We start from the raw sequence: 20,183 nt of genomic DNA, 5'->3' as shown, positions 1-20,183 counted from the left end.
TGTGTGTGTGTGTGTGTGTGTGTGTGTGTGTGTGTGTGTGTGTGTGTGTGTGTGTGTGTGAGAGAGAGAGAGAGAGAGAAGAAACTTAATTGTAGACAAGGCTTCTTGTGCATGATGTTATTCCGTATAGAGCATTAAATAAGTTATAGGATTGTAAGCAACTGCAAAAAAGACCTCAACAATGTTGTGAGGTAGACAGCTGACAATGGTATGAAATGTCAGGCTGCAGGTTTCCTCTCGGTTTTAATTATTGTGCCAATGGGGTGAATTGTATTAACGAGGTTATGAGTAGGACTAGGATTTTTGATGACTTGTTGATGAGTTGTATATGAAAAAGTGCTAGTTACACTAATCTTACATGTGGCCGCCCGCAAACTCCACAGGACCATAAAAACGTGGCTATTAAACGGTGATCAAAATGCTCCATTATTCTACACAAACAATTAAAACGCTGTTATCGAGCAGCTCTCCGTGCGGATCAGGTGTATAGCAGGATTTATTTTGGTTGAAGAAAATTGTACTGAGCTCGATAGCTGCAGTCGCTTAAATGCGGCCAGTATCCAGTAATCGGGAGATAGTGGGTTCGAGCCTCACTGATGGCAGCCCTAAAGATGGTTTTCCGTGGTTTCCCATTTTCACACGAGGCAAATACCGGGGCTGTACCTTAATTAAGGCCAGGGCCGCTTCCTTTCAATTCCTAGGCCTTTCCTATCCCATCATCGCCATAAGACACATCTGTGTCGGTGCGACGTAAAGCAAATAACAATAATAAGAAGAAGAAGAAAATTGTAAAGAAACATTTTTTGAAAAGGGACGGTGGAGACATGCAATGTTATCTAATGACCTTTCAACAGGACAGTTTCAGATCAATGAATGAATGAATGAATGAATCAATCAATCAATCAGTCAATCAATCAATCAATCAATCAATCAATCAATCAATCAATCAATCAATCAATCAATCAATCAATCAATCAATCAATCAATCAATCAATCACTACTGATCTGCATTTAGGACAGTCGCCCAAGTGGTAGTTTCCCGATCTGTTGTTTTCCTAGCCTTTTCTTAAATGATTTCAAAGAAATTGGAAATTTATTGAACATCTCCCTTGGTAAGTTATTCCAACCCCCAAGTCCCCTTCCTACAAACGAATATTTGCCCCAGTTTGTCCTCTTGAATTCCAACTCCATCTTCATTTTGTGATCTTTCCTACTTTTAAAGACACCACTCAAACTTATTTGTCTACTGATGTCATTCCACGCCATCTCTCCACTGACAGCTCGGAACATACCACTTACACATTTCTCATATTTTTCATTAAAAAACCACTTAGTCAAGCAGCTTGTCCCTTCCCCCAAGTCCTCCCAGCACAAACTTTGCAACATTTTTGTAACGCTACTCTTTCAACAAATAAATTTGGGAACCCCCCAAATTATTGATTAGGTGGTTTTTAAATTTATTTCTTGATTGTACTCATCGATACGGTCATGAAGTGGACAACTTGCAATACGCTACTCCTTCGTCAGAAATCACCCAGAACAATTGAGCTGCTTTTCCTTGGATTTTTTCCTGTTCATGAATCAAGTAATTCTGGTGAGAGTCCTGTACACTAGAACAGGGGTTGGGGTCTTCCCAGAGACTTATATGCCCCCTCCTTTACATCCTTACTACAACCACTAAAGACCCTCATAATCATGTGCAGAGATCTGTACCCTTTATTTACAATCACATTTATGTGATTATCCCAGTGAAGATCTTTCCTTATATTAACACTTACAATGATCCCCAAAAGGAACTTTCACCCCATCAACGCAGTGATTAAAGCTGAGAGGACTTTTCCTATTTGTTAAACATACAACCTGACTTTTAACCCCGTTTATCATCATACCATTGTTCCTGTTTCTGGAATGCTGACGTTCAGTTAGGTAACAAAAATTCAATTCCAACTACCTATGCAGGGGCACCATGAGCAGGAATCAGCCATGAGTGTGCATCCAAACCGGGGAAATCTAAAGCACTGAACCTGACGACCCATACTTTATATGGGTACCAACCAGCAACCTAATGGCTCAAGTCAAGGAAAAGCTTTCTCCATACAACTGAAAGCCTCACTGACCACCATCGAACTTCAGAGTGAATTCATGGCGTTTCAGATCCAGCCACCTTGCAGAATGGATGATGCCTTCCGAAAGACTTCCTTCAGGCCACGAGCAGAGCTGGTCAACAAGGAAGATGCTCAACAAGTTGCGTTCAGGAGTTGGAAGAACAAAGACCAACATGAGAAAGTGGGGTTTTGTCTGTGACTCCACTCTATGTGAATGTGGTGAAGAACAGATAATGAGCCATGTCTTGTTTGTAACATGTGTCCAACTACTTGCTCTCTCCAGAATGTGATCGACGCTACCAAGGAAGCATGTGAATTAGCCGCATATTGGTCACACCACATTTAATTAAATTTGTATTTATGTAGAGCTTAATCACATCATTACCTGCCATCATCAGAAATAATTATTGGTTATACTACCAGATTTGTTATTGTCCTGATACTAGTGTAAGATATAATGTATGTTTCTGACATGATTAAATAAATAAATAAATAAATCATACCATTGCCTACTGTCCATCTCACAACATTTTCAAGGTCATTTTACAGTTGCTCACAATCTTGTAACATATTTATTACTCTGTACAGAATAACATCATCTGCAAAATGCCTTATCTCTGATTCCACTTCTTTACACATATCGTTGATATATATAAGAAAACATAAAGGTCCAATAATACTGCCTTGAGGAATTCCCCTCTTAATTTTTACAGGGACAGATAAAGCTTCGCTTGCTCTAATTCTCTAAGTTCTATTTTCTACAAACAAAGCCACCCATTCAGTCAAGTCCAATTGCACTCATTTTTGCCAGTAGTCTCCCATGATCTAACCTATCAAATGCCTTGGATAGGTCAATCACGATACAGTCCATTTGACCTCCAGAATCCAGGATATCTGCTATAACTTGATGTAATCATACAAGTTGAGCTTCAGTGGAATACATACATACATACATACATACATACATACATACATACATACATACATACATACATACATACATACATACATACATACATACATACATACATACATACATACATACATAACCATTATACACCATTATGCCTTTCAGTGTTCAGTCTACAAGTCTCTGTGAATTTACTAAATATCACCACAATCCTCTATTTGCAACTAGTGCTGTGGCCTCATTTAGTTCTATACCTCCTATCTTTTAATCGTTAGAAACTGAGTCTAACCATCATCATCTTGGTCTCCTTCTACTTCTCTTGCCCTCCTTAACTGAGTCCATTATTCTCCTAGGTAACCTATCCTCCACCATTCGCCTCACATGGCTCCACAACTGAAGCCGGTTTATGCATACAGCTTCATCCATCGAGTTCATTCCTAACTTAGCCTTTAACCCCTCATTCCAAGTACCCTCCATTGTTCCCTCCTGTTTGTACCAACAATCATTCTCACTAATTTCATGTCTGTTACTTCTAACTTATTCTTATCCTGAGTCCACCCAGCTTTCGCTTCTGTAAAGCAAAGTTCATCTGAAAACAGACCAATGTAAATATAATTTGGTCCAGGAGCTGACTTCCTTCTTACAGAATACTGCTGATCGCAACTGCAAGCTCACTGCATTTGCTTTACTAAACCTTGATTCAATCTCACTTACTATATTACCACCCTGGGAGAACTCACATCCTAAATACTTGAAATTATCTACCTGTTGCAGTTTCATATTGCCAATCTGACATTCAATTCTCTCGTATTTCTTACCTACTGACATCAGTTTAGTCTTCGAAAGGCTAATTTTCATACCATACTCATTGCACCTATTTTCAAGTTGCAGGATATTAGACTGCAGGCCTTTGGCACAATCTGCCATTAAGACCAAGTCGTCAGCATAGGTCAGACTGCTTACTACATTTCCACCTAATTAAATACCTCCCTGCCATTTTATACCTTTCAGCAGATGATCCATGTAAACTATGAGCAATAAAGGTGAAAGATTACAGCCTTGTCTAACCCCTACAAGTACCCTGAACTAAGAACTCATTCTACCATCAATTCTCACTGCAGCCCAATTGTCAACGTAAATGCCTTTTAATTATTTTAATTAATGATTTTAATTATCTACCCTTAATCCCCTAGTCCTCCAGTATGGTGAAAATCTTTTTCCTCGGTACTCTATCATATGCTTTCTCTAGATCAACGAAACATAAACACAACTGTCTATTTTAAAATTTTTCAATTACCTGGAGCATACTGAAAATCTGATCCTGAAAGCCCCTCTGTGGTCTGAAACCACACTGGTTTTCATCCAACTTCCTCTCAACGACTGATCGCACCCTCCCTTCCAAGATGCCAGTGAGTACTTTACCAGGTACATTAATCACCGAGATACCTCGATAGTGGTTACAATCCTTCCTGTTCCCTTGCTTATAGATAGGTGCAATTACTAAAGGTTCCTTACCAACACTCCATGCTAATCTTATTATTCTTTGAAGCCATTTCATCCCTGCCTTCCCACTATACTTCACCATTTCAAGTCTAATTTCATCTATTCCTGCTGCTTTATGACAATGGAGTTTGTTTATCATCGTTTCCACTTCCTCAAGCGTAATTTCATCAACATCATTTTCCTCCTCCCCATGAGCTCCGTTGTTTGATAAACCACCATGAAGATTTCCTTTTCCGTTGAGAAGATTTTCAAAATATTCCCTCCACCTCTATAGTGATTCCCTAGGATCTATTAAGTGTTCATCTGAATTTCTCAAAACACTGTTCATTTCCTTTCTCCCTCCCTTCCTAAGATTCTTTATTATTGTTCAGAAAGGTTTCCCTGCTGCTTGACCTAGCCTTTACAGGTTATTACCAAAATCTTCCCACAACTTCTTTTTGGATTCAACAACTATTTGTTTTGCTCTGTTTCTTTCATCTACGTACAAATCCCTGTCTGCCTCTGCCCTTGTTTGGAGTCATTTCTGATAAGCCTTCTTTTTACGTTTACAAGCTGCTCTCACTTCATCATTCCACCAGGATGTTCGCCTTTTCCCATCTTTACACACAGTTGTTCCCAGGCTTTCCCTTGCTGTTTCTACTACAGCATCCCTGTATACCACCCATTCACTTTCTATATCCTGAACCTGCTTACTGTCTACTGTTCGAAACTTCTCACTAATCATATCCATGTACTTCTGTCTAATTTCCTCATCCTGGAGATTTTCTACCCTTATTCATTTGCAGACAGATTTCACTTTCTCTACCCTAGGCCTAGAGATACTTAGTTCACTACAGATCAGATAGTGGCCTATTTCATCAAAAAATCCCAAAAAGAACAGTACATTCCTAACAGAATTCCTGAATTCAAAGTCGGTTATGATATAGTCTATTATGGATCTGGTACCCCTAGCCTCCCATGTGTAACAGAGAATAGCCTTATGCTTGAAGAATGTATTTGTAACTGCTAAACCCATACTGGCACAAAAGTCCAGCAAACGCTTCCCATTCCCATTAGATTCCATATCTTCCCCCACATTTACCCATCACCCTTTCGTATCCTTCAGTTCTATATCCAACTCTTGAATTGAAATTGCCCATTAGCACTATTCTATCCTTGCTGTTGACCCTGACCACGATGTCACTCAATGCTTCATAAAACTTGTCAAATTCATCCTCATCTGCACCCTCACATGGTAAATACACTGAGACAATTCTCGTCGTAATTCTTCCAACTGCCAAATCTCCCCACATCATTCACTCGTTTACGTGCCTAACAGAAACTATGTTGCGTGCAATGGTATTCCTGATGAACAGCCCTACCCCAGACTCTGCCCTTCCCTTTTTAACACCCATAAAGTACACTGTATAATCTGCTAGCTCTTCCTCTTTTTCTCCCCTTACCTGAATATCACTTACTCCTATCATATCCAGATGCATCCTCTTTACTGACTCAGCCAGTTCTACTTTCTTTCCTCCATAAGCCCCATTAATATTGATAGCTCCCCATCAATTTCCATGTCCGACTCGTTGGCTGAATGGTCAGCGTACTGGCCTTCGGTTCAGAGGGTCCCGGGTTCGATCCCCGGCCGGGTCGGGGATTTTAACCTTAATTGGTTAATTCCAATGGCCTGGGGGCTGGGTGTTTGTGATGTCCCCAACATCCCTGCAACTCACACACCACACATAACACTATCCTCCACCACAATAACACGCAGTTACCTATACATGGCAGATGCCGCCCACCCTCATCGGAGGGTCTGCCTTACAAGGGCTGCAATCGGCTAGTCATAGCCACACGAAATTATTATTTATCAATTTCCATTTTGTTCGCCAAGTTGTTTCCAAGAAGTCCCTTCCCTGTCAAATGGGAGTGGGACTCCGTTACTCCCATAGGTGCAAAGATTGCTTAAAATATTCTGAGCTCAGTAAATTCATGAGGCAGGATGCTACCCATCACACATAGTCAAGTGAGGATCTCTCCTCTAACGGGTTAGGGACGACCGGTGGATTGTATAGCCCTAGCCGCCTGATCACAAGGAAGGCCATGGTTCAGAATATGTCCGAGATGCCCACTCCCATTCCGTAGCAACTGGTATCCCGACTCTCAGGACCACTTACTAGGCCACTCAGCCGTTGCCAATGGTTCACGAACTAGGACGCAACTACAGTAACCCACACCATGAACCACTCAGTCTAATAACCTTTCCTAAACCCAAATTGCATTCTATCAAACCAGTTATTAATTTCGCAAACATGTCTAATAAAATCAGTAAAAATGCTTTCTTAAAGCTTACATGCAATGCATGTCAAACTGACTGGCCTGTAATTTTCAGCATTATGCCTTTCACCCTTTCCTTTATACCCAGGGGCTACTATAGCAACTCTCAATGAAGCCCACCGTGAAAATGCCCATCTAGACGGAAAGGCAAGTTACCATCCTTATAGCTAGGGGATATTTAAAGGTGTGCTTTGTTAGCTGCCTCACTGCAGAATTTAAACAGCTTGTGTAGAGTGGGCCTTAGAGCATTTTTTTGCATTTTTGTGAACTTTTGGTATAGCTCCTTCATGCAAGCAATAATCAAATAAGTACTTCAGATATGGTACTATATCCCAACCCATTGTCTTCAGTATATCCCCCGAAACCTTATCAATTCCAGCTGCTTTTCTAGTTTTCAACTTTTGTATCTTATAGTAAATATTGTTGATAACATATTTAATTTTTAATACTTCTTTAGTATTAATCACCTCCTCTATCTGGACATTATCCTTGTAACCACCAGTCTGTACATATTGCTGACTGAATACGTCTGCCTCTTGAACATCTTCACATACACACTCCCCTTGTACATTAATGATTCCTGGAATATCCTTCTTCGAGCCTGTTTCTGCATTAAACTACCTATACATACTCTTTCATTTTTCACTAAAATATCTATGACTACCAATTATGCTTGCCATCATGTTATCCTTAGCTGACTTCTATGCTAGATTCAATATCCTAGTAAGTTCCTTCAATTTCTCCTTACTTCCACAGCCATTTCTTTCCAACCTGCACCTCGTTCTTAGTCTCTTTCTCTGTTATAATACAGTGGATCTTTACCATTCCTTACCACCTTTAAAGGTACAAACCTATTTTCACATTCCTCAACAATTGCTTTAAACCGATCCCAGAGTCTGTTTATATTTTTATTTACTGTTTTCCACTGATCATACTTGATTTCATGGGTATTACTTCAGTAGACAGTAGACTATTACTTCCTCCTGTAGATTGGTTTGTGTTCCTACTGCCAGCAGTTTCACTGCCTCCGAAGTCATTTTTATGTTTTCAAGAGCCACTGTCTGCAGCTATTCAAACAGCTATTCAAACACCAATGAAGCCCACCGTGAAAATGCCCATCTAGACGGAAAAGCAAGTTACCATCCTTATAGCTAGGGGATATTTAAAGGTGCGCTTTGTTAGCTGCCTCACTGCAGAATTTAAACAGCTTGTGTAGAGTGGGCCTTAGAGCATTTTTTTGCATTTTTGTGAACTTTGTGCAGTAGGGCATTTTGTTATGGCTTTTATTGAATTTTTAAATACTTCTGGGGGTCTTATTGCATATATATGCATTTTAAATACATTTTAGTCCTTTTTTATGTTTCCAAGGGAAAAATAATATTTCTAATATTTATATTCAATTTCTTAGTAAGTTGCTTTGCTGGTTGTTAACAATACTAGAATTAAAATTACACTTTGGTTCCAAGAAACATGACGAAGGCTACCAGTAGCAGGTAGCAGGTACCAGCTCATTGTGTTTGTGAGTGTCTTCTGAATAGCAGGTGCAGTGTTAGACAGTTCATCATGCCTAAAGTACAGCAAAGCGTGGTGCATACATTAAATAATTTTCTTTCCCATTATGGCAAAAAGGATTTCTCCACGGATGGGAATATACTTTCCTGCAACTTATACCAAGTAAGAGTGGCAGCCGAAAAGAACTTCACTAGAGGCCAACACATGAAGAGAGAAAAACATTCAAGTTCTACAGCTGCTTAAAGGTAAAAAAAAGCGCATCTAATGTTACTTAGTGAAAATTGTTCTTCTTCAAGTCCTCCTTTCTTTGAAGAACTCTGAAGCATTCATTTTTGTCTTCCTAGCAAAACATACTGGAAAGCCTATAGCAGACTCTTCAACATTAAGGAAGAATTATGTGAGTTGATGCTACCAAAGAACAATGCAGGAAATCAGGCAAAAATATGTGGATATGTATGTGGCAAATACAATGGAAGAAGATGGTTCAGGAAAACAATTCCAAATAAATTGTCAACAGTTAGCCAAGTGTTTGTTGTTGCTATTTGCTTTACGTCCGCAACAACGCAGATAAGTCTTGTGGCGATGATAGGACAGGAAAAGCCTAGGAATCGGAAGGAAGCGGCAATGGCCTTAATTAAAGTACTGCCCCAGCATTTGCCTGATGTGAAAATGGAAAACTACAGAAAACCATCTTCAGGGCTGCCGACAGTGGGGTTCGAATCCAATATCTCCTGGATGCAAGCTAACAGCTGCGTGCCCCTAAACGCATGGCCAACTCGCCTGGTGCGAAGTGTTTGACGGAGTTTAAATACCCCAATGGCATTAAATATGTCAGTGTACTCTTGTTGTTGATTGATGTTGAACCATATAAGGTAAAAGTTGCTAATTCTCTTCAAGCTCTTTATTCGATGATGATCCATGTAACGTGCCCAGCACACACTTTACATTGAGTTGAGGAGGAGTTATGGAGTCTGTTTCCTGAAGTTGACCAGCTAATAGGATGCATCGAGAAATTCTTCTCGAAGGCACCTTCTCGAGTTGCAAAATTCAAGTCCGAGGCCCCGGAAGTTCCTTTGCATCCTTCCCCAGTTTTGACCAGATAGGGGATCCAGATAGAAGCATGCAACTACTACTTTAAGAACATAAATCTTGCTTGCTTGTTGTTTTAAGGGGCCTAACATCGAAGGTCATCGGCCCCAAGAACATAAATCACTGACATGTTTGAAAGTAGTGATTTGGCCTCAATCAAACTTGTGCAGGAACTTCTTTCTGACAGTGAACTTGCAGGTGAACTTTTGTGCATAAAATCAAATTTTGGATTCGTACCTGGTGCTATAACCTCTTTAGAAAAATCTGGAGTTAAATTAGTGGAGCAGAGAGACTTGGTGAAAACAGTGACAGATGAATGGGAATGTGGGGAAGTATGTACCAAAGAAATTGATACTAATTTTAAACAAAAATAAGATATTCTGTCGGGTGAGAAATTTTATCTTGGAGAACTACCAGAAGACTTAGAAGCAACCCTCCTCTGGTATCAGTACAAATAGAAAGGAACTTCTCAATGTACAAGGCTGTGTTAGCAAGCAATCAGCAATCTTCAAAAATTAACAAATGGTGTTTATTGTGCATTGTAATTCAGCACTGACTGGCATAAGTTGACACCATGCAACCCAAATTTTGTAACATTATAAGGAAGTGGAAATTATGCAAATCTTACTTGGAATTCCTTTTAGAGCAGAGATGTGTTCATTGCGATGTCTAGGAGCCCACCATCCTGCCCCCAGAAGTACATTTACATTTATAACACAATAAAGAGCAGCATCCGTCATTGTCCATTGCTAAAGTAGCTACTTACATTCCCATTGGCCAACGTGAAAAAAATGTGATGTCATTGTCATCAAAGACGATAATTAGATTGTGTTACCAACTCCGGCTGAATAAAAGCACAAATCACGACGACAACAGCAATAATTTAATATGAAACTTACCTTAATGCAGTGGCTCGCATCTACGGGAAGGAGCTCTTAAATAGGGATTCGAATGTCGGCTTGGGCAAAATAGAATGTGCTCTTATCACCCTGCATAATGCTAGCAACCTAAAAGCCACTTCACTTGTCTTAGTTCCGAACTAAACAGGTTGGCAGCACCACTCGAGCAAGAAGTAAACAAACAACAGTCAGTATTGGGTAGCACGGCGTCAACTACTGATAAGATTTTTTTTTTTTTCAATTTGTGGAACTTTATTCAATAAACTTGACCTCTCTAAATTGTATTATTTTATACTATGTAACCTTGAATTTATCATTAAAAACTGATATCAAAATAAAATGTTTGCAGTTTTCAGGGCATTTTATACACCATTTTTGGACATTTTTAGGGCATAATTGCATTTTGTAAGGTGCATTTTTAGTATTTTACAGGACATTTAAATCCTAGACCTAGTTATGAGGAAAGACAAGACATACATGCATTTCTTTGCTATCAAATTACAAGGAAAAAAATACACAAAAACATGAAATTCAAATTTTGTTCCAAATTCCTCATTTGACTTCCACTCTTTTTGGGCACAGTTAACAACAATAATCATTTGTGAATTCCTTATTTCACTTTACTTCAACAACCATCTGCGCTTGTCAGTCATTACGACCTCTCCACATGTCACAAACAGTTATCGATGGAAACTTACGACAGTGCCAGGACAAATTCTTCATTCAACCTTTTGCCACAAAGAACCCTGTCCAGTTTGTTCTTCAGAACTGACACTGAGTCTACCAGTGGCAGACATGGGGTTTCTAAGTTCCTTTTAAAATAAATTAAATCCTGCTGCTTGTTCATCTCTGATACACACTGCATCATCTGGAAAGAAACTGTTTACTACCTAAAACAAAAAAGTATTTACTTTAGAATATGAGAGGAAATTGTTACAGTTACGTATGGTAACTAAGTCATCATCATCATCATCATCATCATCATCAATGTCCCACTCCAGTCGTCCGGGTGTGGCTAACATGCCTCCTACACTTCTTTCTGTCCTTCCACTTTTCCTGATCCATTACTTCCGCCACATCCAATCCACCTTCTCTAATGCCCTTCCAAATCTGATCCATCCACCTTCTTCTCAGTCTTCCAACTGGTCTCTTTCCCTTAACTTCTCTTTCCAATTCCCTTCTTTCTACCCATTCATTTCCCATTCTTTTTACGTGTCCGAACCCTCAGTCTTGTTTTCTGTATGTTCAGTACTAATGGTTCTATATTTAGCTCTTCTCTGATTTTAATATTTTGAATTCTATCTCTTCTTCTCTTTTTAACTGATGTTCTTAAAAATTTCATTTCTGCTGCTTGGATCTTACTATCTTTTCTCTTATTAGTCACCAGCATTTCTGGTCCGTATGTTAAATTGGTATGAAATACTGTTTATATCATGTTAATTTTGTTTTCTTGGGTACTTTGTCATCCCATAAAAGCTTTCTGATTCGATGATAAAATGTTGTACCTTTACTTAGTCTGTTATTAATTTCAGGGTTGATTACATTACTTCCATTAATAATACTACCCAGATATGTAAACTGTTCTACATTCTCTAGCCGTTCTCCATCTATGTTCACTTGGCTTCTCTTTTTCTCTTTTCCACAGTGCATGACTACAGTTTTCTTTTTACTAATTATCATTCCAAACTCCATCAGATTTTCATTCCAAATGTTCAGTCTCCTTCGTACTTCCTTTTCTCCCATTCCTCAAATCACCACATCATCTGCAAATACCAAAGCATTCACTTCATCACTACTGATACTCTGTTTTACAAGTTTTATGATTTCATCCATCAATATAATAAACAATAATGGCGACAGTGCACTTCCTTGCTTGAGACCTTTTTTTTGTACAAAATGTTTCCAAGTCACCACACCCCACTTGTACACTGCTTTTACTCTCATAATACAACATTTTATCTTGTTAATTAATGATTTTAGTACATTCCTTTTCAGTAGGCATTCCCATACATGTTTTCTCTTAACTGTATCATAAGCTCCAATAACAAAGAAGAACTACAAAAATCGTTTGACAGACTACAAAACTGGGCTAAGCAGAATGACTTCACCATAAACAGAAGCAAAACCGTGCAAATGATTTTCAGAAAGGGAGGCAAAATAGCCAAAAGACAATATGAAAAAAAAGAACTCACGGTTGTGAACCACTATAACTACCTAGGAATACGACTACAATCAACAAGAACATCGTTCAAAATACATGTAAAAGAGAAAACGATAGCAGCAATCAGAGCCTTTCAGGAGATCTCACACCCAGAATTATTACACCACAAGATGGCGTTATTTCTTTTCAATACTAAGATAACGCCCATAATCACATACAGGATTCAGTTAACATGGAATAATCTAACAACTGCAGACCTGGCAGTCATAGAAGGAGTGAAAGCAAGCTTCCTCAAACGCACTCTGTGCATGTCAAAATTCACACAAACGAGGCTGGTATATGAACTGGCAAAGGAGCCTTTCTATATAGAGGATATTAAATCCAAACTAGGACTTCCATACAGGATTGCATCAGAGAAACATAAAAAAGAGGTATGAAAAGAGATCAAGTATTAGGGAAGATTTTTACAGCACTGAAGCCATGATGAACAGAGCTTGAGTGATGGCAAACTATGAGCTCAGGCATATGGTGACTCGTTACACAGTCAATGTTCTCCATCATAAAATATGTGTGATCAAGTTATTCCATATGCCAGGTGATAAGTGTAAATGTGAACTTTGCAACAAAACATGTACAAGATACCATCTACTCAGTTGTGCAAAAAGAGTGAAATCTCTCATAGAGTACAGCAAGGAGAACTAACTATTTAAAAATTCACAAATGTGCGCACTCCGTTTCATTCATTCATAAGCTTTTTCCAAATCCAAAAATACGAAAATGATTTCCTTGTTCCTTTCCAGATGTTTTTCCATTATCGTTCGCACTGTAAATATCAAGTCTAATGTCGATCTATTCAATCTAAAGCCATATTTTCTTCCTCTAACTGTGTTTCTATTATATCCCTCAGTCTTTTGTCTATGACTTTCTCCATTATTTTTAGCCCATGTGATAATAGGGTTAAACCTCTATAATTTTCACATTTCTTCCTATTTCCTTTTCTGAACAGTGGTACAATGCTTCCTTGTTGCCAATCTTCAGGTATCCTTTCATCCTTTCATATGGCATTGAGGGCTCAGTATAGCCACTGTAATCCAATGCTTCCTGCTGCCTTAATCATCTCAGCATTGAATTCATCTTTTCCACTTGCTTTACCTTTGGTAGCTAAGTATCGGTTTCATTTCACTCCATTTTAATGATAGAAAATTATGAGACTGGTGAAAGCGAAGCTCAGTTTATAAGAAAGCATAAAATTGGAAGATAAAAATTGGAGATGAGGAAATTATGCCAAAATTTTGTAAAACTCTTAAAATGTGCATTTAAGCTGACTATAATGCATATGATATGCATGATTAAATTAAAAATTCCATAAATATACATTATACATGCTTTAAAAAAAAAAAGGCCAAAATATGCTCCGAAAATGTATACTTGTTTGCAACCGGTAAGTAATGAAATGTGTAAGTACTCAGGTTGAGCTATGTCCTAAGTTCTTATAAAAATATGCACTTGCATGAAGGTCTCATCTCTAGTTATGAGGGTATTTAGGGGCTTTAGTAAGGACGTAAAGGAGAGGGCGTATAAGTTTCTGGTACAGCCGCAGTTAGAGTATGGCTCCAGTGTGTTGACCCTTACCAGGACTACTTGTTACGAGAACTGGAAGAGTTCCAAAGGAAAGTAGCAAGATTTGTTCTGGATGACTTCTGACAAAGGACTACTGTTACAAAAATGTTGCAAACTTTGGGCTGGGAAGACTTGGCAATAAGGAGGTGAGCTGCTTGACTAAGTGGCATGTTCTGAGCTGTCAGTTTAGAGATGTCGTGGAATGGCATTAGGAGATGAATAAGCTTGAGTGGTGCTTCTAAATGTCGGAAACATCATAATATGAAGTTAAAGTTGGAATTCAAGAGGACAAAATGGGGCAACTATTAACTTATAGGGAGAGGAATTAGTGAATGGAATATCCAAGTTCTTTGATAGGGAACCTGCTGCAAAGCAGATCAGTGATGACTGACGAATCTGTTTTCTGTTTCAGCACTCTGGTTCACAAGAGACTGAGAATAACTTATCTAACAAGCAACTTGCCAACATCAATGATGTGTGTGACTCCATGAAACAGCAACTCTTAATCCTGGTAGAGTGGGCCAAATATATCCCAGCCTTTACAGAATTGCCTTTGGATGATCAGGTAAGAGTAGTTTCCATATTATACAGCAGAAGAACTCGTTAACCTGGACTAATTGGGGTCATTATTTGATCAGTTTAACTGAAAAAAACAGTAAAATGTGCTTACAGCAACAAAACACATTTATTACTTTATATTTAACACGTTGAATGCTGTCTAGTGCCATGAGCTTATAACATCGAGTTACTCCGTGGTGCCAAAACGTTCACAGGCTTAACCAAGCAAGTGATTGCTGAAATGAGGATATGTTAGGTTTCATTATTATGTATATTAGGTCAAATATTGCAACCCCATATGGGGTCGTATTGGTCATTTTGAATTGTACACGTGCACGCGCCCCCGTATGGGGTCGCACTTATACAGTAGTTACTGTCCCGATGTTCGGTCATACTTACCTTTTCCTTTGCAGGGACTCCTTATATGCCGTTGCTTATGAGAGACCTGTTAGCTTGTTCATACTGGAGCCGTACAAAAGTACAATCTCCGATCTTACGTCAGGAAATGTTTGTAAATGACAATCTTCCAATTTTAGGTTAGGATATTTTCATATAAACTTTTGTTATATTTATCAAGTAGGAAATAATGTGAATTTGATAAATTAGGATGTAATAGAATAATAATATATGAAGAATTTGTAGTTAGGGAATAGTGAATATGTATATAATTATGTTTGTATAACTTTTAATTTAGTTAAGAGAATGTAGCACTGATGATTGTGCAACATGGGAAAACAGTGACTATGTCAATGAAGACAGTTGAAGTCAGTCAAAAGAGTTGCAGCAGGTGGCTTGGAAACCCGGAGTACAGTGGGGAACTGTATGCAGAAGATTGTAATTCATCAATGTGCATGAACGTGTGAGATCGCTATTTTCTCTGTATTGCGTTCAAAATCACTAACTATATACTTCGTCTACATCATCATTGTCCAACTTGTTCAATATATCATCCAGACTATCTGCACTAAGTATTTTACCGCTTGATTTACTCATAGTGAGTTAAAGGAAAAGGAAACTCACAGCACTGCACACTTACATAAACAACATCTTTACATGTGGTACCGGTTTCGACACCATCTTTGTCATCATCAGCCGATCAAAAAGTGTAAAATATAAGAATCACAAATCAATATATACACACATAGCAAGAAAAGTAGAAAGTGTTTTACTTAAAATAAAGTTTGTCCATGATAAAAGTCCAAATTAAAGCTAAATCTTTTTCACCATGATACAACGCATTTGAGTAAGACATTGTAAGTCTTTCACACAGCATCATGCTATCAACTTGTACACACCATCATGTTATCCACTTGTACACAGCATCATGTTATTCACTTTTATGTAGCATCATGTTATCCACTTGTACACAGCATCATGTTATCCACTTGTACACAGCATCATGTTATCCACTTGTACAGACCATCATGTTATCCACTTGTACACACCATCATGTTATTCACTTTTATGTAGCATCATGTTATCCACTTGTACACAGCATCATGTTATCCACTTGTATGTAGCATCATGTTATCCACTTGTACACAGCATCATGTTATCCACTTGTATGTAGCATCATGTTATCCACTTGTACACAGCATCATGTTATCCACTTGTACACACCATCATGTTATTCACTTTTATGTAGCATCATGTTATCCACTTGTACACAGCATCATGTTATCCACTTGTACACAGCATCATGTTATCCACTTGTATGTAGCATCATGTTATCCACTTGTACACAGCATCATGTTATCCACTTGTACACAGCATCATGTTATCCACTTGTACATAGCATCATGTTATTCACTTGTACACAGCATCATGTTATCCACTTGTATGTAGCATCATGTTATCCACTTGTACATAGCATCATGTTATTCACTTGTACACAGCATCATGTTATCCACTTGTATGTAGCATCATGTTATCCACTTGTACACACCATCATGTTACCGGTATCCACTTGTACACAGCATCATGTTATTCACTTTTATGTAGCATCATGTTATTCACTTTTATGTAGCATCATGTTATCCACTTGTACACAGCATCATGTTATCCACTTGTACACAGCATCATGTTATCCACTTGTATGTAGCATCATGTTATCCACTTGTACACACCATCATGTTATCCACTTGTACACACCATCATGTTATCCACTTGTATGTAGCATCATGTTATCCACTTGTACACAGCATCATGTTATTCACTTTTATGTAGCATCATGTTATTCACTTTTATGTAGCATCATGTTATCCACTTGTACACACCATCATGTTATCCACTTGTACATAGCATCATGTTATCCACTTGTACACACCATCATGTTATCCACTTGTACACAGCATCATGTTATCCACTTGTACACAGCATCATGTTATCCACTTGTATGTAGCATCATGTTATCCACTTGTACACACCATCATGTTATCCACTTGTACACAGCATCATGTTATCCACTTGTATGTAGCATCATGTTATCCACTTGTATGTAGCATCATGTTATTCACTTGTACACACCATCATGTTATCCACTTGTACACAGCATCATGTTATCCACTTGTACACACCATCATGTTATCCACTTGTATGTAGCATCATGTTATTCACTTGTACATAGCATCATGTTATCCACTTGTATGTAGCATCATGTTATCCACTTGTATGTAGCATCATGTTATCCACTTGTACACAGCATCATGTTATCCACTTGTATGTAGCATCATGTTATCCACTTGTACACAGCATCATGTTATTCACTTGTACATAGCATCATGTTATTCACTTGTACACAGCATCATGTTATCCACTTGTATGTAGCATCATGTTATCCACTTGTACATAGCATCATGTTATTTACTTGTACACACCATCATGTTATTCACTTGTACATAGCATCATGTTATCCACTTGTACACACCATCATGTTATCCACTTGTATGTAGCATCATGTTATCCACTTGTACACAGCATCATGTTATCCACTTGTATGTAGCATCATGTTATCCACTTGTATGTAGCATCATGTTATCCACTTGTACAGACCATCATGTTATCCACTTGTACACACCATCATGTTATTCACTTTTATGTAGCATCATGTTATTCACTTGTACACAGCATCATGTTATCCACTTGTACACACCATCATGTTATCCACTTGTATGTAGCATCATGTTATCCACTTGTACATAGCATCATGTTATTCACTTGTACACACCATCATGTTATTCACTTGTATGTAGCATCATGTTATCCACTTGTACACAGCATCATGTTATCCACTTGTATGTAGCATCATGTTATCCACTTGTACACAGCATCATGTTATTCACTTGTACATAGCATCATGTTATTCACTTGTACACAGCATCATGTTATCCACTTGTATGTAGCATTATGTTATCCACTTGTACATAGCATCATGTTATTCACTTGTACACACCATCATGTTATTCACTTGTACATAGCATCATGTTATCCACTTGTACACACCATCATGTTATCCACTTGTATGTAGCATCATGTTATCCACTTGTACACAGCATCATGTTATCCACTTGTACACACCATCATGTTATCCACTTGTACACACCATCATGTTATCCACTTGTATGTAGCATCATGTTATTCACTTGTACATAGCATCATGTTATCCACTTGTATGTAGCATCATGTTATTCACTTGTACACACCATCATGTTATCCACTTGTACACACCATCATGTTATCCACTTGTATGTAGCATCATGTTATTCACTTGTACACAGCATCATGTTATCCACTTGTACACAGCATCATGTTATCCACTTGTACACACCATCATGTTATCCACTTGTATGTAGCATCATGTTATCCACTTGTACACAGCATCATGTTATCCACTTGTATGTAGCATCATGTTATCCACTTGTATGTAGCATCATGTTATCCACTTGTACATAGCATCATGTTATCCACTTGTATGTAGCATCATGTTATCCACTTGTATGTAGCATCATGTTATCCACTTGTACACACCATCATGTTATTCACTTGTATGTAGCATCATGTTATCCACTTGTACACACCATCATGTTATCCACTTGTACACACCATCATGTTATCCACTTGTACATAGCATCATGTTATCCACTTGTACACACCATCATGTTATCCACTTGTACATAGCATCATGTTATTCACTTGTACACACCATCATGTTATTCACTTGTATGTAGCATCATGTTATCCACTTGTACACACCATCATGTTATCCACTTGTATGTAGCATCATGTTATCCACTTGTACACAGCATCATGTTATCCACTTGTACACACCATCATGTTATCCACTTGTACACACCATCATGTTATCCACTTGTATGTAGCATCATGTTATTCACTTGTACATAGCATCATGTTATCCACTTGTACACAGCATCATGTTATCCACTTGTACACAGCATCATGTTATTCACTTGTACACACCATCATGTTATCCACTTGTACACACCATCATGTTATCCACTTGTATGTAGCATCATGTTATTCACTTGTACATAGCATCATGTTATCCACTTGTATGTAGCATCATGTTATTCACTTGTACACACCATCATGTTATCCACTTGTATGTAGCATCATGTTATTCACTTGTACACACCATCATGTTATCCACTTGTATGTAGCATCATGTTATTCACTTGTACATAGCATCATGTTATCCACTTGTATGTAGCATCATGTTATTCACTTGTACACACCATCATGTTATTCACTTGTATGTAGCATCATGTTATCCACTTGTACACACCATCATGTTATCCACTTGTATGTAGCATCATGTTATCCACTTGTACACAGCATCATGTTATCCACTTGTACACACCATCATGTTATCCACTTGTACACAGCATCATGTTATCCACTTATACACAGCATCATGTTATCCACTTGTACACAGCATCATGTTATCCACTTGTACACAGCATCATGTTATCCACTTGTACACAGCATCATGTTATCCACTTGTACACACCATCATGTTATCCACTTGTACATAGCATCATGTTATTCACTTGTACACACCATCATGTTATTCACTTGTATGTAGCATCATGTTATCCACTTGTACACACCATCATGTCATCCACTTGTACACAGCATCAGGTGGTGTTTATTTCTGACTGCTATCCACTTCTTACAAAATTGTACAAAACTATTTTAATCCTCCTACTCAATACTATACATTTTACGTCCAATTAAGACGAAACTTCACACATAAAAAGACATGTTTTGACCAGGCATTGGGTCATCCTCAGTAAGACATGTATAATGAATTAAAAACATAGGAACACACAAAATGAAATGTTAGATAAAAAGTTTTTTTAAAAAAGCATGATGAAAGTTAATAAACTGTGCAATGTTGATCGTTAAAACAGTCTTGAGCTGGAGGTCTTTCTGTTTCAATGTTTTCATTGTCCTCTGGTGTGGTTCAACTGGTATCTCTATACTGATTG

At 38.1% G+C, this 20,183-nt stretch overlaps 1 protein-coding gene across 7 annotated transcripts in view; it reads left to right on the top strand.

Moving 5' to 3' along the window:
• The window catches only part of Hnf4 (Hepatocyte nuclear factor 4), an 832,843-nt gene that overhangs the window by 625,226 nt on the left and 187,434 nt on the right, over positions 1 to 20,183 (top strand). For all 7 annotated transcript variants that reach the window (XM_067140295.2, XM_067140296.2, XM_067140294.2 and 4 more), the window contains one exon: positions 14,531 to 14,683. In XM_067140295.2, the coding sequence (XP_066996396.1) occupies positions 14,531 to 14,683 (153 nt within the window). The remainder of the gene's footprint in view (positions 1 to 14,530; positions 14,684 to 20,183) is intronic.

Source organism: Anabrus simplex, chromosome 2, assembly GCF_040414725.1.
Source record: "Anabrus simplex isolate iqAnaSimp1 chromosome 2, ASM4041472v1, whole genome shotgun sequence".
Taxonomy (NCBI): Eukaryota; Metazoa; Arthropoda; class Insecta; order Orthoptera; family Tettigoniidae; genus Anabrus; species Anabrus simplex.
The sequence above is the reverse complement of the archived record's forward strand: the minus strand, read 5'-3'. Positions and strand labels throughout refer to the sequence as shown.